Source organism: Haemaphysalis longicornis, unplaced genomic scaffold (assembly GCF_048455015.1).
Source record: "Haemaphysalis longicornis isolate Haplotype H1 unplaced genomic scaffold, Haemaphysalis longicornis Haplotype H1 scaffold_10, whole genome shotgun sequence".
In the NCBI taxonomy this organism is placed as follows: domain Eukaryota; kingdom Metazoa; phylum Arthropoda; class Arachnida; order Ixodida; family Ixodidae; genus Haemaphysalis; species Haemaphysalis longicornis.
Genome location: NW_027526204.1, coordinates 97,434,787 through 97,457,197, shown reverse-complemented (window position 1 = coordinate 97,457,197; position 22,411 = coordinate 97,434,787). Strand labels below are relative to the sequence as shown.

Sequence of the window (22,411 nt, the reverse complement as noted above, 5' to 3'; positions counted from 1 at the left end):
TTTGTAAATGAAGGCTCTCAAGACACCGCTACCCTCCATAAGGGTTTCAGCACGGACTTCAAGAACGTAGTCCATTGAGAATGCATAATACACAATCTGCCTCAAAATGTGCAGCACAGATAGCCACATGAAGTACGTAGCCATCGGGCCCGTACTGAAAATTCTTGATTGTTTGCCTAATCTAGCCGGTGGAGTAACTAATTCTGTTTTCCTCAGCTTCCGTATTCAATCAAGAGCTGATGGTGGCATTTCTGTCCAGTATCAAGAGTTCATGTTGGACTCTTTATAGCTGTAGACACCGATCCCTCCGTGCCAACGAATATCGCACAGGCAATTGGAGAGGTATCTAAACTGAGTAGAAAACGTTATATAAAGACTGCGCTCGGCAGATCTGGCATATTGCCATGTTAAGGCTGGCACACATTCAAGGATGGATGTATTTCTGAAGAAGCGAGGTAGCTTTGAAGTACAGTTTAGGGGTTCACGTTGTAGGTCCGACCCAACAAAACAATTCACCCAGATTAAAAAAAAAACAATCGTTTTATGTTTCACACTCGGCTTACTTGTTCATTAGTCGAAAGTTAGAAACTAATTCATGATGGTTGTCACAATTCTTTGGGGCCCCGCTTAACAATCATACCAAGATGGCGTATACTGGTCACAAGAAACGCACTCCCCGTAGAGGCACATCTGGAAAATAAAAACTCAGAATGACTCGCTTTGCTTTCGGAAATGCAAATTTATTGGCAACTCGCTAAGACCTGCTTAAAAATCTGAAAGAAGTTCATTGTACACAACGCTCAGGTAAATCACGTAGCATCAGCAAGCAACCGCATTGCTTCACTTATGATGGCATTGCGCTGTTCCGTGATACTTAAACTGACCGCGTAAATTTGTGTTGAATAAAAATTTTAGAGCGCAGTTCTTAAAGGAGCCATTAGGACCAAATACAAGTTTCGTTCTTTCGAAAGATTGTCTTGTTAGAATAATACTGAGACCAATCTTAAAACACACTTCGCTCAAATAAGCTACATAATTAGAAAAAAAGGAATGGCCATGTGACCCACTAGCTCATTTCCCGCAACAGAACCTATTATGTCATACCACCCAGCTCTGCGACTGGAAGAGGCCGGCGAAAGCAACCGCAACTTAGGCAGAGCTTATCAGCTTCCATAACGAGCTACTCGCGCTTAAATTTAGGACACATTTTTTTTTATAGCAGTAAGACCGATGGTGGGATAAACAGTGGAAGTTGACTGATTGATTGAAGGGTTTAACGCGCCGACGCAACGCAGGCGATGAGGCGCGCCGTAGTTGAGGGTTGCGGATTAATTTTGACCACCTGGGGATCTTTAACGTGCGCCGAAATCTCGTACACCCGGGCGTTTTTGCTTTTCGCCTCCATCAGAAAAGCGGCCGCCGCGGCCGGGAATCGAACCCGTGACCTCGTTCTCAGCAGCTCAAAAACAGTGGAAGTTACGAAAGCAAATGTAAACATAGAAGGTCCTATGCGTACTGTTGTGGGAACTGCGCGCACAATGCTTGTTTTAGCTGCACATCAGTACGCCAATTTCGAGTTGTCTTGCGCGCACTGGCCGATTGGAGTAAGCGATGCTGTCTTACGTGACCCTATTTGTCGAAGATATTCCGTTTCACGAAACGATTACTTTCTGCAGTAACAAAAGCAAGCCAGGTGCAAATACGGTCAAAAAGCAAAGCAACCGCAGACAACAATCCGTGCATGAGTGTGGTAGCGCGATCTGGGAAGACTGACGGCAAGCCGCGCTGCAGCCGAATCACGCAGCGCAAGTTCATTGCTGACGTCCCGAAAACTCACGATTTAGCGGGAGCAGCAAAATTTTAACTTAAACTGATTAATTTCTCACTGAATAATGCATCCCTTCCTGCCGGACAAGCCTTAAGAGCACTATAAAACACAAAATCTTTCGAACAAAACAAACTTGTATTTTGTCGTCATGGCTCCTTTATTAAGCGCCCGGTCCTCTGGCTTCGTGTCGCCGTCGGCCTCGTTATAAGAGCGAGAAAGAGGACACCGAAGATGGGCGAGATAGAGAGAGCAGGAAAGCGGAGGAGGAAAGCATGGCGACAGGGGGATGGAAGTATGCCGAGGCCGCGAGAAACATGCTCGGCTGCGGCTGCGCACTGCGACATAACGCCAGGGTAGCGTGCGCTCAATTTGCGTTCGCTTAAGGGAATATCGTTACCGTCAGCCGATTTTGTTGAAGCTGTCGTACATTGATCTTTGTAGTTTTCTTAGACATCAAAAGACACTGAGAAAGCCTACAGCGGTAGGTTGTTTTAAGCATAATCAAAGTGTTTCTTTAAACGCAGTCACGTGCACAGCTTGTTGAGCCTATTTGTCCCTGCGTACTTCTGGCGCGCATTGATGGTAACGTAGCTCTTGGCGTTAGTCCTCCACTTAGGCCCAAGCTGTTTGTGCCCGAAGGTAAAGTTCATGACGTGTCGGCACCATCCCCAAATGTTCAATGCCAACGTGTACAGTTCCAATACCTGTACTCGGTGACAACTTAAGAACGGCACCGGAAGTTGCCGCTGTGCCTTATCACCGTAGCCGGATGTTCCTCCGCGCGGCGCAAGCAGTACGTTACTGGGAATATTTTGAACATGGCGTGAGCCGTTCCCGTGATTTTTTGGACCTAATCTGCTTGTAAACGACTCCAGTGACGACAAACAAACTGCGTGAGACAAGGCAGACGGTATCACGCATTCATAGCAAACCCCTTTCAAAACGCGCGCGCACTGACGTCCCGGGTCCGGCGCTTTGGCGGAGTGATGCACTACATGAGGTGGTGCCGTTCTTGAGTTGTAACCGAGTATATAGTGGTGTATCAAATGAGGTTAATTTTGGGGGACTCTTAAGGTATACCCCTTTTTAACAGCGGGGTGTTGTACGTGGAGGTAGTGGAGGGCGCGTAGTTAAAAAAATTCCCCCGCATTTCCCCGAGAGGGAGAATGTGAAAGTGCGAATGCACGGTTGTCGGCCCGCTTGCGGCGCTTGCGCTCGGCCCCCGCAGCCCACCGCCTCGCCGCCTTCTCTTCCATCTCTTCCATCGGGTTTGTAGTATCACGTGTACACCACGCAGTTATCAAGCCGCTATAACGCCGCTGAGTCGCCAACGAACGCCGCTGACGACGTAGTTTGAATGCGTTAAAGATATAAGGCGCGTCAACACTGATATCACCGTCGCGTCCGTGGCTTGATCGGTAGAGCGTCGCGCTGCGGCCGCAAAGTCCGCGGATCGAAACCTGGCGCCGGATGCTGTTTCTTTATAGAGGAGCACTGCGGACGCCGACGCCGCCGCCGGCGGTGGATGGTTTGGGGTCGCTTATCACTTAAAAAACGAAGAAAATGCTGAGCGTTCGTGAGCGCGTGCCTCGCGGCGACCGCCGAGCGCCCCGGCTCGCGCAGTGGCTGTCGCCAATAAAAAAGAAATAAAAAATTCGCGAATATTTCGAGGAGCGCCTAGCGTTGCCCCTAAACCAACAGCGCCAAAGTTGGCGGAACACCAGCTCCACGGAACCGCACCGCCACTTCAGGAACGCCGCGCATACCTCGTGCACGCACGCGCCACCGCTGCGCCCCAGCTGTCGTCAAGTGCTACAGCACATGTATTGCTTGGCATGAAAACCGCGACGATATCGATGCATATGACCATGACTACTACTAGCACAGTGCAAAGCGACAACAGAGCGGGTAAATAAAAAATTTCAAGCTTGTACAAATGCCTGGTGATGTCTCCGTCAGTGCTCACGTAGAATGAAATAAATCCTGCAGCTTCGCTATGGTTGAAGCCTTTCGTGCCCTAGTGCAAGCTTTGCCAGTTTTTATTTCGCTTTGTATCTTCCTTTCATGGATGTCCGAAAAGCTGGGGTAAATGCTCAAGTCATTTTTTTTTCCGAAATGTTCACCAACGGTGTTGTCGAGTGTACAAATTTTGTTAAAGCCGCTTGCTCAGTATCACTTGATTACAAAAACTGCATGGATTATACCCACCATTCCTTCGCCGCAGCGCATGCCGTAAGGCGCAGGATATACTTGTCGTGGCCATCCACTCCAAAATCCTCCATGATAGCAAGTTATAATGCAGCCTGCGAAATCCTAAAACAAGAATGCTGAACGTTATTCAGTGCTACCGATGCATTCCTTGCGCTGGGAAATTTCGTCACACGCACACAGGATGTTCCTTTAAACAAATACATAAGCAAAGTTTAGAAAAATGAGGCGCTTGCCAAGAAAGTTATTGTTACAGACTTACCGGTACTTTGTGATGTGGAGTTAGCATTATAACACGTTTAAAATAAAATATGCATGCCAAATATGATTGGCTTGAATGCTCGAATTTGGCTTGACAACGCTTCTAATGGAAAGTCAAGTAACTGACATAACAAGCGTCTATAAGCTATTTAATAAAAATTTTAGTCACGTACTTCGAAGGGGAGCTGCCACGCATGCCTCTTTGAAAGAAAATGCTTTATCCTCAGAACGGGCACTGGATCTCCAAGCGAGGCAGATCGCGCCTGGTCCTCCAGTTTTTGAAGAACACAAACATATGGGGCTTGTGGTGGTTGGACGCAGATAGATTTGTGTTGCTAGGGCAGAGCAACTACCGGCGCTCTCTGGAAGGCTACGTCCACCTGTTCCCTAACAACAATTACATACTCGCTGACTTCCGTCAAGACCACTCTTTTACAAATTTATTGCTATTTCTTGAAGCCGCGTGTGTACGAGTGAAGAGGGCGTCATGTGTGTTGAAGATTCAGAGGGAATTATCGACAAGCCAAAAGTGCGTTGGAGGCACAGTGCAGTGTCGTTATTAAAGACAACGGGTTGATGATGTTATAGACATGGACACTCTTACTGAGTGGTGAATGTCCGGATGGTCTGCGAACTTTTTTTATATGAGTGTCGAGAAAGAACGTTATGGGAGCATCGAAAGGTGATCTAATTGACTAGGGAAAGCAAACCTAGGCGAACAGGCGCAGGATTTCTTGCCAAAAACTTTAGGTATTACTTCTTGGTTGGTATTGTGGCGTCACTCTTGAAATTTTATTTTCTAAATTTCGGCTCACTTATCCCGTGCCGTCGCACCGTAAGCAATTCTCTCATGAAAGCTAACAATTCTCTCGACTTCTGCTATGGTGACACGGTGCATGCGGGATAATCTAGTTTGACGTAAAGAAAAGATACTATTGTAGCGAAGAACCTGAACATTAGAAGATGGACACTTTTCCAGTGGCTATGTCCTGTCATAACATAGCAGTTGGTGGACAATCTTGCGATAAGGTTATGTGCCATGCAGCGCTTTCGGAAGGAGACGAAGTGTGTCCTCGCACAGCTCGAACCTCAGCCCCGGTTCCCTACGTCCACTCGGACTCTGCCTCACTTCACGACGTGACCGTTTGCAGGTGTCAATAAACGTCACCACACTATATATAATAATCAGAACCGAGGTTACCATGTTCCACTATCATAAAATTCTAAAGGGACCAGTTACACTGAGACGAAATGAAACCTTTAAGACTAAAGAAATTCCGGAACGATCTTGTGACGTGATGCAACGAAAAATTCAAGCCCCTTTCTTAAGAGAAAGAAGGCTAGAACACGAAGCTTTCTCTCATGCTACCTGAGTCAAAATCTTAACTACTTCGACCGTGTCGTAATGGCGTTATAGGACCGACGCCGTATTCATAACGTCAGGTACCCAGGGGCGATTCCAGCCACGCACGGGTTTTTGTTTTTTTCTTAAGGCGATTGATGAGTCTTTTAAACAGATGTTCATAGGGACCCTGCCACACTCTTTGAGCAGTGCGAGTAAAACTGCGCGACGTTTAGATTACACTGCCCCGAATACCTGAGCCAAATATTACACGTGCACGTGAGGCGGTGAGCGCACAAATCGCCCTGAAAAACGCGAAAAAACCAACGTCGCTCTCTTCAATTTTCCTCGTTATGCACCCCTGCCATGGCCGAAATGATTTTATTGCAGCCATGGCTCTCCTATTGGCTGGCGCTGGTCAACTTTGCGGCTTATTTCTCCCATTGCCTGTGACGATCCGCCATCGTCGGCGCTGTGTACCAACCTCTCTATGCCAGAACCTGTACGCACAGTTTTGGCGTTTCTTTTGTGTTTTGAGTGCGTGCGGAGTTTGACTGACGAACTGAATACTCCTATTTTAACCAGACCACTCGACAACAAACGTTTATTGCTTCAAAAACTCCCTGCTGGCATGAACGTGCGCTTGCGAGCAGGCAGCCATGCCTGCTTTTTTGTGGCCCCAGACCGTAAATAGACCCCTCCACGTTGCGGAGAAAAGGAGAAAACTGGCCAAGAGGGCCACCACTGGAGAGGCCGGCGCTGCGATCGTTTTGACGTCACTTGTAGGATACCCGTTCCAACCTTGCTGCGTTGTTGGCTTTCCGCGCGTGACATTTCATTTAGGACGCGTTTCCTGAGTGTATTTCCGTGCTAATTTTCGGCGTTTGAAGTTCATTATCAGTGCGTGAAGCGTAGTTTGACCTCATGGGAACATTATAACCGTGGCAGGCTGCCCGCAAACAACTTGAGCGAGGTGGTGTATGCGGACGTATGCGACCGAAACCGGTGTAAGCGTAAGCTGCGGCTCGTTTCCCCGATCAACATTTAGCTCGGCTACGACGATCACCGAGCTAAATTTGTAGATTTCGGTTGTCGTTCTCAAGACATAGGTGAAGGAGGAAACTATGGAGCGTTTACTGTTCGCAGAAACGCTCCGCACGCACGTCCGCCGTGCCTGAAGGCCGCCGGCGGCTCGAACCGACGTAGGTCGCGACAGCAACACCTTGTTGCCGCTTTTTAAAATCACACTGATCGCGGAAAAGGAGGTCTACATTCGCGAAACTGGATGTTAGTGTGGTGAAAAATTGTGCTGCGTAGTGTCATTAGCCGCTATTTTCAAGGCGATGCTCAAATATCTGCCGCGATCTACGGTGACCGGCCGCGGATGTCGGGCCCCGCGGCGCCGGCCTGTTCGCGCACGGTGCGGCAAGCGGCTGAAGGGTGGCGATACCTGCGCGCAAAAATCGGCCGAGGCCGTGGCAGGTATCTCGATCATCGATGGCTTAAATGGCAGTCACAACGGATACAAACTTCCACATACGAAAAAAAGGGGTGACAGTGTGGTGAAAAGTTGTGTTAGGGACTATCATTCGCGACTGTAAAGATAGCGGCAATGAAATATCTGCCGCGACGATAAGCCTAAAGTTCCCAACATCGGACTCCGTGCATCCGAAACCGGCGGTGAACTGGCTGTTGGAAAGACCCTCTTCTAAATCTCGCCGCGCGCAAGCGTGTTGCTTTGGGTTCCACGAACATCTTGGGGGCCTCCAACGCTTGGTTCCCCTATTCTTAAACTCCCCATTACCCCATGACGTGCTTCGCCTCGTACGCAACCACGCCTTCTGTGAGCAATCGTGAGTTCTCGTACTTGATGCTAGAGAAAGGCACAGGCGCATTGTAAACAGACAAAATCCCGTGTTGCAGAGGTCTTAATTAAAAAATAAACATAGCCAAGCCTAAACCCACTCGAAGGCGTTAAAAACTCGCGTTAATACCATTCGTACATTGCGGACAAGTTGTCGCGAAAAGTAAACATATCAGCAGTACAGAGTACTAGTGATCGTTAATCAAATCATGGTATGAATATAAAAAAAAACATTGGAGGGGAAATAGGCACTGCTTAAGCCAAAGTGCTGATCGTACCAGCACTTTTAAGCCTGTGCGGCGAAGCAATTCGCTCACCGGTCTCACGTAGTCATTCATTTACCACGCAATGCGCGCAGTACGCGTGGTGAGATCGCAACTGAGCGGCACGTTTCTGTCGCTTTTGCAAGGTCTGTTTTCTTGCACACACAGTCGCGTATATGTCACGTCGCAAGTATTTCATAATGAATTAACAGTGTACTTTTCTTGGCACCAATTGTATCGTCCTTGGCTTTAGCTGGCTACGTACGAGCTGTCGGTGGCGATGGTAACAACTACCCAGCCGCGGCGGTGTCGTCGGGAACAAGCGACCCGTTGATTGCTTGCCGGGATTATTTCGTCTGTAGCAACTTTCTTCTGTAATTTGCTACAAAACCGCGAGGAGGGGGCCCACGGTGGCCACAACAAAAAAACGCGCGGTCGCATAAGCACAGGAAATGTGTTCTAGCAGACGACAGCATAACCCGGTGTCCTACAAATAACGTCACTCGTGGGTCGCGCCACGGTATGTCTTCGGGGCCATATCGAACACCGAACGAAGAGAACGCCGTGAGCCGCCCCCCTCTCCGGGAGAGAGCGCGCCGCTTTCGTCGCGTTGTCCGCGGTCGAGTTGAGAGGGAACTTCTCATCGCGCGTAGTTTCGGTGATAGTAAAGGAATATTCACAATTCTTGCGGGTGGAGATAGTTGAGACAATACACTTTAACCCAAAATACATTCTGAGTAGTCGATGGTTAGGGTCGCAGGGTCCCTTTGAACTGGGGTATCCTGTACCGCGTTTCCCGCGACGAACGACGCCATTAGTGAGACATAGAAAGTTTCGGCTTAATAACGTTAAGTCACGACGTAATCGATATACTAGGTTTGTGCTATTGTATGGTTATTGTATGGTTTGTATGGGTAGGTTTGCATGGGTATTTGTTAGGCGCCCCTAGCGCCTTCGCATGATGGACGGATATATCTTACCCACGTTGAAATGCTTTTCAAGAGAAGATTCTGTGTAGCGTAGTGAACACAACTTACAGCACTCGGTTGGTGGCAGAGTAGATGAAAAGTGCCGATGAATCGGTAGACAATTCGCAAAACATTTCGCCCTATTTTTTTTTACTCAATTTCAGTGAACAACGCCTTCACGTACGTTGCCTTGAGAAAACGTTTCCATGTTATTTTTAGGAACAACAAAGGTTAACCATGCGTCAACTGTGAGGTGCACAGCAGACGCATGGTTAAAGCCAACTTTAGCAACCCTTTAAATCTTTTGTTGGCTTTAGCAACCCTTGCTAAAGCCAACAAAAGATGTTTTGTCTGTTTTGTTCGTTAGAATTGAGACTAGGCCTAAACTCCCTTTTTAGCTAAAATAATCTTGCTTTATCTCGCTTTTCGTAAAGTTGATTCGTATCTGTACGAGCATCAAATAAACTTGACAGGAGGTAGCAAGGTAGGGAAGAAGTTTTTTTCATAAAGACAATGATGGATGCAAAGTAAGCACGGAACTAGACTAAAAAATAATGCTTGCGTACACTCTGTGCTGTTTTTCGGAAAATAACAGCTTACCGAGTAATAATGTAATGAACCTTGTGTTGCCTCACAGTATTCCTCGGCAGTCAAGGTTGGTGGGACTATGTGCATCTGGACGGAGAGGAAGTCCTTATTCGGTTGCTTCACGGCAATGCACTTTTCGTAGTCATAGTCACTCATCCTCCTGCAGGGGCCACCAACAGAGAAAATACATCATTTTACTTTTTGTGAGTCGTTTTAAATAATGTTTGACAGGAAATCTTCAGATGAGACGTATGGTGAAAACTAGTAGGCTGTGGCGTGGTTTTTGTTTAATCGCATTCGCGGGTAATTGCTCCTTCCATGGTATCGTCTGGTGCTGTGCCGAAATTTATAAAATGCTTAACTTTAGCCTTAAGTGGAGCGCACGTTGAAGGCATTGTTGCATGAAACATGGCATATCACCATTGTCGTAGTTTTCAAAAGCAGTTTCAATTTCAATTTATTTCGGACATAAATACATACATGTAGTTAGGTACCCGAAACGTGGCAAAAGGAGACTCGTGCGTCTCCTGACGAGGCCTCTCTCAGGTATTCGAGCAAATAGAGTGCAACAACAAAAATATTCAATCTGACATATTCCTTCCGCGAATAGATTTATTAAGCCTTGTGTCACATGTGTGATCACCAACGACCACGTTAACAATATTTTGTCGCAGTACCTATTCCTAAATGTCAAAATACACTCCAGAACACCCATGGTGACGTATCAATATAAATACGAGCTCTGGGAGACGATCTTCCACACCTTGGGAGAGACGCTGCCTCAAATGTACTTCACTTATACCATGGTGTTTCAGGAAATCCCCATTGACTTCTTGCATTTAAAGTCATAAAAGGCCATGCAGTACACCACAATTTTGCATTTTCATATTCCTTACCAAACACTAATGACGCACAAAATGCACAGTTTCCCCTACAGAACGAAAGTCATTTAAATAGGTTATTTTGACTGGGAAGAGTCAAATCGGGGGAGCATAGCTTCGTTATTCGTTGTTTATTTCACTTTTTTTACTTGATTAAGCCTTGAATTCAGGGTTAGTGGGGGCTCTCGCACTTGGCGCTGTGAGCATTGTTCAGAATGACGAGCATCAACCTGAGCATCAGTATTACATTATTTGGCATGTAAAATATCTGTGCTATGACATAGCAATAAAATTAATATGGGCAACATAATGCAAGGGCCATATAACCAGAAGCACGGCTATATACGCCTTTACTTCCTCTGTACTATTATAGTACTGTTCGCATCCTCTGCAGCTACTGCGCTCTCCACGCGCCCACACAACAGGCGTTGTGCATAGCATGGCCAATTCCCTAAGGCGTTGTCTCACTCTACGGTCCTTTTGCTTCCGCGGCGTTCTTTCTTTATCACCTTGATTTGAACACTTCCCGATCCAATTCCCTAAGGCGTTGTCTCACTCTACGGTCCTTTTTCTTCCGCGGCGTTCTTTCTTTATCACCTTGATTTGAACACTTCCCGATCCAAAACTGCAATGTTTCCACAGCATTTGTTCTTGCTCCGGCAGAATTCTGTCGCTCTACGGCCTCGATAGGCAGATTTCATATTTCCATGGAATTACACAGGCAATTTACGACGTAGGACACCTAGTGATCGCTTGCTAAAAACGCAATCATGGTTCCGACATACGGCATTGATGTTGCGATACAGTGGCTTGTTTATGTGTTTAGCTCGTCCAATATTAACCATTCATAGGAACAACTTAAAAAGAAAGCAGGTATGACAACCTAAGATACCAGCGGCCATTTTATTAACCGGGCAACAGCGACTAACGACGAGGTAGGTTTTTCGTAGAATGGGGCAACTGAGCTTTCGCCCTAAAAGACGCATGTCACTTGGCCCTTAACCACGATGCTGTTAATTTCTTGCTTGGTGCCCGATATTTTTCGTTTATACACTTGCGTACCGGGTGTAGGCCAATTGCTGTTACTATATGGACAGAGACAACACCGGTTTTATTACCCCTGATGGATTTGATCGATTTAACGTAATGCCATTTGGCTTACGCCATGCGCCAGGCTCGTTTGCGCGCATGAATAGGCTATTCAATGGTCTTAGTGGTACACCTGCTTATGCTGCATCGACGGTGTTAGCATTTTTCTGCCGACACTTGAAAGTCAGTATCAGCGTCCCTAAGCAGTTCTTGAGGTCTCCCGTAACGGCGGCGTTCAACCTGAGGATTAAGTGTCATGTCGGACGCTCCTACGTTCCCATCATTGGCGATCTCACCACCCAGTCGGTGTACAACGCGACCCAGCTAAATCTCATGCAGGAAAGGAGTGTCTTCTGCCTCCCGTTACAAAAGGTGTCCGGAGATTCATTGGGCTCTGCTCCTAATGTCAGCTCTTTATTAAGAACTTTGCCGATATTGTGTGACCAGTAAAACAAATGTTTCTTTCACTTGGGGAGGTCTGCAAGCCGAAAGATTCACCGAAGTCGTTGCCTGGCTAACCACACTCCCAATCACTCCCAGCTACGACAATTCTACCCCACGGGTCTGCGCACGGACGCAGGCGGCCGGAACATTGATAACTGCTTGCACACAACAGATGCGGCCACAACTGTGCGATCGCCTTTTCCAGCTGTCTTCGCCCTGTCTTCCAGTGGAACAGCTCAGTAACCGAACGTGAGGCCCTCGTTCCGGGGACGGCCGCAGCGAGATCTCGCCCGTACCTTTTCGGCGGGTGTCGTGTTTAAAGGAACAGCCAGCACCCTCTCTTGTGCCGGCTTTTGCCTTTAAAAGACACCGCAGTCCGCCTCTGGCATGGAAAAAAAAGCAAAACTGTTAATATATTGATGAAATACTATTGCAATGTGTCTCAGGGGGATTCGTTATGTTCAAGCCAATAAATTTTGTTCTGTATTTTCAAGAATTGTACTTTTGTAGTTTCTAAAAAGATATGCTCGGTAATGTCAGCCGCTGCACTGATTGGAGCCAGAAAACGACTCAAAAGAACAACACGTGTGCACGTAGACTGGGATATTGAAATTTGTTTATTGCGAACAAAACCGAGCGCCCCATTTCGCCATTGCAAAATTATCAGCATGGAATGAATCCCCTTCAGCCGCCTCTGTACCCAGCGTAGATGCAGCATTATACAGTTGACTCCCCCCCCGTATCGGAATCCCCTATGCGGATAAGATTGCCAGCACCTGGAGTGAAACAAAAAGAAAACAAGAAAAAAACTGATTGAAACACTGAAGACAAACTACAAATTTGTTTTATTCGAAATATTTCGTGTATTGTAGTGCCCCCAGCATTTGTTAGTTACAAACGATGTTTTGTTCACCGAGAGAAACGAAATAATTTACATAAAAATTTAAATTTTCCTGCTAAATCGTGTTTTCGTGGTCTGCAATGTCACAGGAACCGACTGCTCTGCAGACGATTCCGAAGCCTTGTTTACCGTTAGTGAACCTAAATGGCGCCACCATACCGCGGGAAGCCGTTTTCTCCCTTTTGTTTGTTTTCGACCGTATTAAAACCTGGCTTGTTTGTGTTCGGGGAAAAATATTCGTTTCGTGAAACATGGTGCTCGCTCGACAAATATGGTCACGTAAGACACCGCTGCCTGCGTCAATCAGCCAGTGTCGTCTGCAGGATACAACCCCAAAGCCCCACAGTCCTGTGCAACGAAACCGAGCATAGTGCGCGCAGTACCAACAGCAGTGCGCATCGGTACTTCTATGTTTACGTGTGCTTTCGTGACTTCCACTGTTTCTCCCACCATTCTGACTGTTTTAAAAAAAATGTGCCCTTAATTTAAGCGCAAATAGCTTGTTCGGCAAGCTATTGCCTAATGTGCGTTTGCTTTTGCCGGCCTCCGCCAATGCACCTCTGGGGACATATGTTATCATAGGTTCTGTTGCGGGAAGTGAGCCAGTGGGTCGCATAGCCATTCCCTTTTTTCTTATTATACAGCTTATTTGAGCGAAGTATACGTTAAAACTGGTGTCAGTATGATCTAACGAGGCAATCTTTTGATTGAACCAAACTTGTGTTTTTTTCTTCATGGCCCCTTTAAAGCCACGTGCGTGATATATTAGTCAGGCCTTTTCCCTAGCTGTACCAACGTTCTTCAAGGACACGCCTTTTATACCTGCCAATTCAAATGAAAGCAGAAAAAAATATGTCATACGCAAACAATGCCACTCCGAAGGATGTAAAATAATTTACATTTATTTTATATTTTATATTGTCATGTAGGATTTCGATTTTAGGAACATTATAAATAAGGGCTGGCGTGGAGGAGGGTGGGGAAAGGTGGTTGTGTTTGGAGATTACACGGAGATGAAAATTTGCGCGAAAGACGAGAAAAAGATACAGACAAAAACTGCATTTCTGAATACGCTGTGCAAATTTTTTACATAGCGTCAACGCGGATGGCTAACTTTCTATGAACATGCTTCACTACAAGAGTCCTTGTCAATTTTCTGTTTCATCCAAGTGTAAGTTCTCAATAAGCTTAGGATGGAATAACTCTATATACAACGAAACACATAGCAACAGACTCTGCGTAAAAGAATGTCCGTCCCCTCGCCACTGGCAGGAACCGAGATAAAAATAGGCGTGAAATGAAAGTCACTAAAATGGGACATTTATTTTACGTGCTCTCGCTGTCGTCAGTTTGTGAGCACATTGCTTTGCACGGAATGCTTACGGTACGACATCTTGCTCGCAAGCGGAGTTAAGTCTAGCAACCACGTACGGGTTTTGTAAGGGGCGTTTACACTCTTTCTGTAGCAAGGCAAAAACACGTCGAGTAATTGTCGACACTTGATCAGCAAATAGCCGGAAGATCATGCTTACCTTTGGCTAAACACCAATCCCGAGACAAACGCCGCTGCGACGGGCCGTCCAAGCAGAGCCCGCGTCCGCAGGACGACCGCCCGTAGAATAGTTCCAAAACTTGTGACACCGCTAGTCAGACCAAGGAAACGTGGCGAGTGGAGACGAGTAATAAAGTGGGTTGCGCAGCGCCACCATTTCTCGCGCCGCACGTACCGGTCACTGCTAAACGCGCGCAGAGTGATCTCGCGCGTGATCTCGCGAATGGGGTGATCGCGCGTGATCTGCCGGTGATCTCGATGAATGTAGTGAGTGGTCGTGAGCGGCGCCCAGCTGCTCGCACTCGCAAGCAAAGCCGATGTTTTACCATCCCAGGCCCCTATGCTTCAGAAAACGGTAATGTTAGACCCTTCTACAGCGATGCCGCCATAACAGGTCTTGCTATTTGTAATTTTCTTCATACATAATTGTTGAATTAGGTGTTCTTGCTTTGCGGAATGCGCTGAAACCCCGCCGCTTACATATTTTTTCGCACAGTTTCTCTACAATACTTGAGACTTTATTTGTACGCCCGCCTTAGAATGTGCACTGAGCGAAAATCTGTCCCTCAGTTGCTCCAATTGTATAATTATTCAACTCTGATGGCAAAAATATGGCAGATTTTTTTTTCATTTAAAATGTATTTTAAGGGGAATTTTTGAGGGGCTTTAGGTCTATCTTAAGACTTATCCCCTAAATCGGCGCCTGTATTGTACTCCAGATGCATTTTTGCAGAGATTTTAATATATTTAAAACGTAATTTCATTGTACATTTTTGTTGTATTTATGGCGTATTTTTGCCATGCTCATTCCCCAAACATAAAAGGCAGTTTAGATATATTTCGGACGTATTCGTAGTTTTTCATTTGGTTCAGCATATTTTTAAGATATTCTTAGAGTGCTGCTACAAATATATTTAGATAATTGTATTTGGACTATATTCACAGTGAAATTGCACCGTGTTCATTTTGCGGGAACAAAATGCATTTTCAATATATTTTGAATACCTTAAGCGTACATTGGTGTGATTCTGTGCATTTTCAATTCATTTGGAGAGTATTTATAAGCAATGTTTGCTCCCACATTTTTATAAAGGCATTTTCAATTCTTAGCAAAATTTGAGAAATACATTTTTACTGCATTTGTTATATATCTACAAAATAGGAAGCGTATTTGAAGTGCACTTCAAGTATACTCGTAAACGTTTCAAACGTTACTACGTTTATCTAAGCGGAGCTTCAGTTACATTTACTGCAGCTAACGCGAATTAATGATGAAGGGACTATTTCGAAGCCAGGCCAGAATTGTCACATAGCCCTTGATCTGATCTCCACAACATACTCGAGAAAATTTGCGATGGAGTCCTCGGAACACGTAGAGAATGAATGAGCAGCTTTGGCTTCAAGGTTTGGTGACATTATTCCGCCGTCTTCGGCACAGTCAGGAAACCTCCAATTGTCGGGTCCGTCATGAGGGGAACCAAGTCTGAAAAAAGAATATCCATGGTTAAATAACTAGGATTTCTACTGCACTGACCAGTAACACGCCGCCTAAAACCACATAGAGTATAAACTCTCGCTTAAAAAAGTCCTCGGTACGGGAAACTGGCTTCATTACAGGCGATACCGTGTTTATCAACGTTTTTATGTGCTCCGCTTACAGTGAAGTGGGGAGCCATGACAGACTCCGAATAAAGTGAGTTTTCCATTCAAGCGATTCAGTTATAACGAGAGCTAACAGTAAACGTAGGGTCTGTTTTTGCTAACACTCATGTGAAGCTTGCGAACTACGGTGCGTGGCATGGCGCAGAACGCAATGGTCGTTCATTTGAACACTCAGCGGCGTTCAGTCGGAGATTAGTGCTTGCGCGTTGGCGACTAATAAGAAGTGCTTATGTGTCCTCGAATGTTTTTCTTTGCCGCACCAACGAGCCCGGACTCCAACTAGCCGCTTCAGCTTGTCAAAACGCCTGTCAGGCAGTGGCAGTCCAGGTAGTTTGGGCCAGAAATAACCTTACATCGTCATGGGTCCGAAAATTTCTAATTGTTGGTCGAAATAAAGTTAATTGCCACTCCACGGTTAAAGGCGTCAGTTTGAGTTTAAATTTGATGACAACTACCACTTGGCTTCCTCATTGCTAAATAGAGTTGCGGGTCGCACAGCACTATCTGACGTTCCATAAATTATGCGTGTGCCGCAGTCAACAGTGGCTTATTTGTGTACTTCTGTCTTGAAATATGCTCTTAATGGCGCGAAACAGAATTTACTAGCAGAATTGAAACACAGCAGTGCGCAGTTTTCTGTTACATTTTGCTCACTGCTGCATTTAGATTTTCATAATTTCCCATATACATTAACACTTCACGCTCAACAATTTCAGTGAAAGCATTGGATACGGGGCTTCCAATGGGCCCATGCTTTGCCGAAATTATGCATATTTATTTTAATATTCAATGCCAAATGTAAAAATAATACGCTTATTGAGTTATCATTCTGCATGAGGAAACTAGTGGAACTGTAGTTGTTTCGCGGGACAAGAGATTTACGAGCTTTGCAATTTTACGTTAGTGCTGAGCTTTAAGAATCCACATTTAAACACGCATAACGTCATTGCTCTTTACAGTCACGAAGACGCGCGGCAGCCCAGCGTCGCATTGCAATCGATGCGTTAGTTGCAATAATTGCAACTTTTGACTACGTCGTATACAAGGCCACCAGCTGTGCGTTGACATCTGTATGTATTAGAACCCGGATGTGATTTTAGAGTTCTGATACTTCTCGCCTACGATACTTTGTAACGAGAGAAGTGTTTACTGTGAATGATCGTAGGGAAGTGTTGAGCTGAATATTTAAGAGCCCATAAACAACGCGTGCTAAAGGATTTCAGCAACACGTCATTCAGAAAAGCTGACAAAACTTTGCAAATAACCATAAGCCTAAGGGAAAGGTCTTGTAATGCTGGGCCAGTCTCTGTGTACGTGCATCCATTATGCCGTCACGTAAAGGAAGTGCGGAGTTTTAATGCCAGAGCATGCGTCAAGCTTAGCTCAGTTATAGATTCCCGTAGAAAGAACATGTTAAAAAATCGCATTTGGAAACAGGAGCCAAGCACACGACATCAAAATTTCCATTTGCTGCAAATGTGAAATTGCGCCGGCATGGCGGCCGCACTGGCTCCGAAGGCGGGTATGCATTAGCTGCGAACGCCCGTAAGCGCGGATGTGACACCCCCATTTGCTGCGAACGCACGCGTGCGCTGGCTTAGCGCACTTGAGAGGGACGAGGCTACGGAAGAAAATGTAACAGCGCGACGTTAGGCATAACGATTTTTCGGGTCAACGGAGTCAGCTGGTGCGTAAGAATTTTAAAAGTTGTTAATAACAGGAGTTTTGACGTCTCCGCTATTTTATGAAGACCCAGCAGCTGCGCTTTTATCATTAAATTACTTCAGCACTTCTTTATTCTGTCATATGTTACGCACCAGACATTCATACACGTGCTGTAACACAACAGTACGTATACGTTGTTCGGCATATTCGCTCAAACTAATTATCCATGTGGACGGTTTAACCACAGTAAGTCATGGTGGTCGTGTCTGTAGTAGTTTGCGAACGTTGAACTAACGAAAGACACGAGCATCTTTATCTGTTTCCAGTTCAAAGCTTTGAAATTTTCTCGAGTCTGTGATACCGCTTTTTATTCATGCCCTTCCTTCCAATTAACCCTGGCACTGCTTGTTGGATAATTTCATGCCGCTGACAGATCCACCCCTTCCTCATTCGTTAAAACTGGCGAATTCAAAAAATGCCACGTACGTGAAACACACTGATAGCGAGTGCCCTACGCCAGTGCAAATGGAGCCCCGTCTGGATGCGTGCATTGCAGTCGGCTAAACTTTGAAAAGTACGACATGAAGACATAGTACATACAGATGTCCCATTTCGTGTGCCATGTTATTGCTGCCCATGTAAGCGCCGCCGATATCTTTAACAACGGCCACCTTCATTCTGTCCTTGCATACAGCGCCTTGGTAAGCCAATCCTGCAAGATGGTTAAAAATATGCACGATGGAGATGCACCCAAAGATTTCATAAGCATCACGGAACGACCGAAGAAGCTAACTGAAATCTCCAAGACGTGCTAGATAAAAATATTAAAATAAAATGGATTTAAGCTTTTCTCAGACCTAGTTCATGACCCCGAACCAACTGCGCATGTATAATCTGTAAAACTAGGCCAAAATGTCGCCGTCGGCCTTCGTAGCTACTCAAATACCCAAGTGCCACTTTAACGACAACTATAAAACTTTACAAGCAGTTTTCGTTCAGTACATGCACTACAGAAATTGAGACGATATATTGTCAAGTGGGTACAGGAAATCCACAGAAAACATTCCTTGGTTGTTGGTGTGTGATCACCTCAAAAAAGCGCTCACAAATTTTAAATGAACGTAGTTGCAAATTTCGCTCAAAGACATCTGTAACATAGCCACGCGAAAGGTGCTCTGCATGATTATACAGTGGAATCTCGTTGATACGATTCGGCGTATTACGTTTTTCGGCCTAATATCTTTTTCTATTCAATTCCGGCAGCGTTCCTTAGAAAAATGCATTCTCATGCGTTTATTACGATCGCATTTTTGCCGAAAATTGGATAATATGATAGCGAAAGCGGATCTCGACTGACATTTCTAGTTATCTTACGTTTATTCTTCGGTATACGCGCGCAAACCGCATTCCAACGCGCAACGACCGGCACGTTGCAGAGACGCCGACCGTGCTGAAGCACCGGTGTTGCGACAAAAACATTACTGCAATGCGTGGCCGTTCCGCGCAAGGCTGACGATAAGTCAAGCGATGCACCCCGCTATGATAGCAAATCGTAGCATAATCAAGGAAGAACGCGCTCAATGCTCCCGGCAGGCGCGACTTCCCTTCTCGACTTCTCTTTGGACCGTGCTTCCCGCACCGTGATTTTTTATCTTTTAGGGGCGAAGCTCCTTAAGGCGTGGGTCTGTCCATCTTCGACGTATGTATGTAGCCACCTCTAGTTTAGTTCTTGGATTGTTTACTAGATGGCGTGGCTACCTCTAGTTTAGTTCTTGGATTGTTTACTAGACGGCGGTACTTGTATATGATGAAAACATGCGCTTGGATTGTTTACTAGATGGCGTGGCTACCTCTAGTTTAGTTCTTGGACTGTTTACTAGATGGCGGGGAGCGTTGTAATAAAATCCGTTCGCTGTTGGCGCGCGCTCGGAGTCGCCCGATGGATAAGGCTGCAGATGTGCGAGCCCGCGAGGCAGAAGCGCTCCGTGAAGCTGCGCGACGCCGCCGCCAAGATCCTGCCGTACGAGAGCGGGAGTCCGAAGCGTATCGTCTGGCTGCGCGACGACGCCGCCAAGATCCCAGCGTTCGAGAACGAGAGGCCCAAGCGTCACGGCAACGGCGCGAGGACCCTCCGTACGCGAAGCGGCACGGCTGCGGCGCGAAGAGGCACTCAAAAACGTCAGAGAACGGGAAGCGGCGAGAAAGCGCGCGTATCGGCAGGCAGACCCCGATGCAGTGAGAGCTCGTGAGGCGTCTGCAAAACGCATCAGGCGAGCTCAGCCCCAAGGTGCCGACGCGCGGTTTAAGCGAGACTTTCTAGACGTTACGTTCGGACACAGATGTAGTGGGCGAACTTTCACTGAAGAGTCACGGTTTTACCGATGATTTCCCCTCAGGAGCTTCGCCCACTCATCATCGTTCACCCCGTGGGTATGCTGTGAATTTTTTTTGCCTTGGGGCTATGCGCGGCCGTATTTACACGCTTTGACAACGTCAAAGAAGTGCAAGGCACAAGCGAAAATTGTAGGCCAATTCGAAGAGAACACGAAGAGGGCGCGCGTAGAGTTGGCAAGCGAGCTCGCTTTGCCAGTGTCAACGCTAAATACTATTATCGGTCAGCAAGAGTAACTTCTAAAGAAGTTGCAAGCTTTTGAACGGGTGTAAAACAAACGCGAGGTGCGATGATGAGTAAAAGGAAAACATCCTGCTTACATGGTTCAAGGAAGTTAGAGCGACAGGAGGGAACTTCGACGGGTCAGTCCCATGCGAAGCAGTTGAGAACGTCGCGCCCTCGGGTATTTAAAACTTTCAAGCATCCGGAGGCTGCCTTCACCGATTTACGGCACGACACGGATTGTTGTACAAGACAGTGTCTGCCAAAAGCAACAAATACAGGCAGCTTCTTTTTGTACGTTTTAGAATAATTTACTACGGATATTTAAAAGAAGGGCAGCGCAAATTGAGCAGTTATTTCAATGTTGCTTCATAAAGGTGAGTTGCTGATGGGGCATGCATATTTTCCTTCTTTTTTTAAGATGTTTGGCCAAAACAATTTTCGCATATGTTGTTTTATTTTCCCGTTCCCGTTAAAAGCGTATCAACGAGATTTCGCTGTATATTACTAAAAGTTAGAGAGCAGTGTTTACGAAGTGGACATGCAGTTACATGCAAACTTTTGGTACAGGTAGGTTTTTACGTAAGATAAAAGTAGAGAAGAACATCGCACTGAGCAGGTAGCGAGGTACATTGGCGTCACCGTAAACGTCCTCTTCAGATTACCCACTAAACATTGATTCTTGCGTGGCGCAGAATATCGCGCATTGTATTTGCCCTGGGTGTATTAAGTGCCTGTAACACAATACCCCGTATGTGGAAGCACCGTCTCGGTGCGTGGCAGTGTATAACTGCATGTTGTAGACGGTATACTTCAAGGCGGGCAATGTGAACGATGTCTGTCTGCGGAAGGCGGGATGAAACATGCGAAACGAGGGCTGAAGGTCATGCCGTAGTTCACCTCAGTCACTTGACCTATTACATGGTAGCAGCTGTGGTATCTGTCGAGCAGCTCTTCAGATCACCCTATTCTGCGTGCAGGACGCAGAGCAGCATGAGGCATCCAGGTCAAAACGGAGTGTGCAGTGTCACCGACCGTGGCCGGACTTTGGGACTTCTGGAATGTCAATCGAATGCACCAAATTTTGTCCCCCCGCCTTTACAACTAGAACCCTTTACTCTACTGCCATTTTAAGTGTGGGCCGTCTAGATCACAGTCTACGTAAAGCTGGTTGGGAGTGGCCTTCCTGAAAGCCCATTATTTCCTCATCGGGATGGCTTGTACCGCCCACTGCGACTCCTGTGGGGTGGAATAGAAAATCGAACATGTGTTTCATCGTTGCCCCCAATATTCGTCAAAAAGAAGCATGCTCACCACCGAGCTCCGCCAAGTGGACAATTAGTCATTCACAGTAGATCACCTTAGGATATCATCCCTACCATCATATTCCCAAAAGGTGAGAAAAGTCCTTCTAGATTTCCTGAACGACGTACGCAAACACAAACAACTATAGCGCTCAAAAAGAGACAAGGGTGCACGGGTGTTCCGACTCCTATCCCCTCATTTTCGCATTTCCTCTCTTTCGTCCATGGGCCATTATCCCTTTTAAACTGTGTGTTTTAACATTTGTCAGCAATTTTTCTTTCCCATCAAAGCTGCAGTGACGCCAGATGCCCCAACTTGAGGAAAAAGTGGTTGCGCGTTGTGTTGATAACCGATTCAGAGAAGGCTGCGAATTGAGGAGTTCATATTTACCTGAGAGTTCCTCTTTTTTTCCTGTTCTCCATGTTGATGTTGTCCTCCTGGTCGTATGAAGCAGGGAAGATCGCTTTAATTAGACAGATGACCATAAGATATGTGCAGATATGTGCAGCAGTTCTTACAAAAAATTGTGCACCGGCCCCAATCAATAGGGAACACTACGTTTTATTAGATGACCTTTTATAAAATAAATGGTGTTTCAATAAAACGTCTTGTCAAAGAGCTTTTCAAAATACTTTATATGGCCTGTCTATGCTTATAAAGTGCATCGCCTACGTCAGGCAACACGAAAAAAGCAACAGGTTGTGGAGGTCCCGCAAATATGCTTACTCATAACAAGGCTCTCGAAGTACTACCGCGGCTTTTTATAGCATTGCCTAATCATGCCCCTTGGGTAATACAGTAGGCAAACCGCTAAAGTTCAACTTGCAGCAGCAAGTGAGGCATCAGAAGGGAAAGGCACTGAAAGGATTCTCCTATAGGCGTCAATTATTCTAAGGCACACTGAAATCCACCTTGCTTCACTGAGTTTTAAAAAAATGCGACCACCACAGAAGCCCCTTAAAAACATCGTTCGCAG

The 22,411-nt window shown here is 46.1% G+C and overlaps 1 protein-coding gene across 1 annotated transcript; it reads right to left on the bottom strand.

Annotated features, from left to right (window-relative positions):
- Positions 1-555: 555 nt before the first annotated feature.
- LOC144157848 (A disintegrin and metalloproteinase with thrombospondin motifs like) lies at positions 556-21,867 on the bottom strand. Its single transcript, XM_077688580.1, has 6 exons — positions 21,826-21,867; positions 18,117-18,228; positions 15,529-15,672; positions 9,335-9,482; positions 4,037-4,141; positions 556-690 (listed from the first exon to the last, which is right to left on the bottom strand). Exons 2-6 carry the CDS (start codon positions 18,191-18,193, stop codon positions 628-630), a joined length of 537 nt encoding a protein of 178 aa, XP_077544706.1. The 5' UTR covers positions 18,194-18,228; positions 21,826-21,867; the 3' UTR covers positions 556-627.
- Positions 21,868-22,411: the final 544 nt, after the last annotated feature.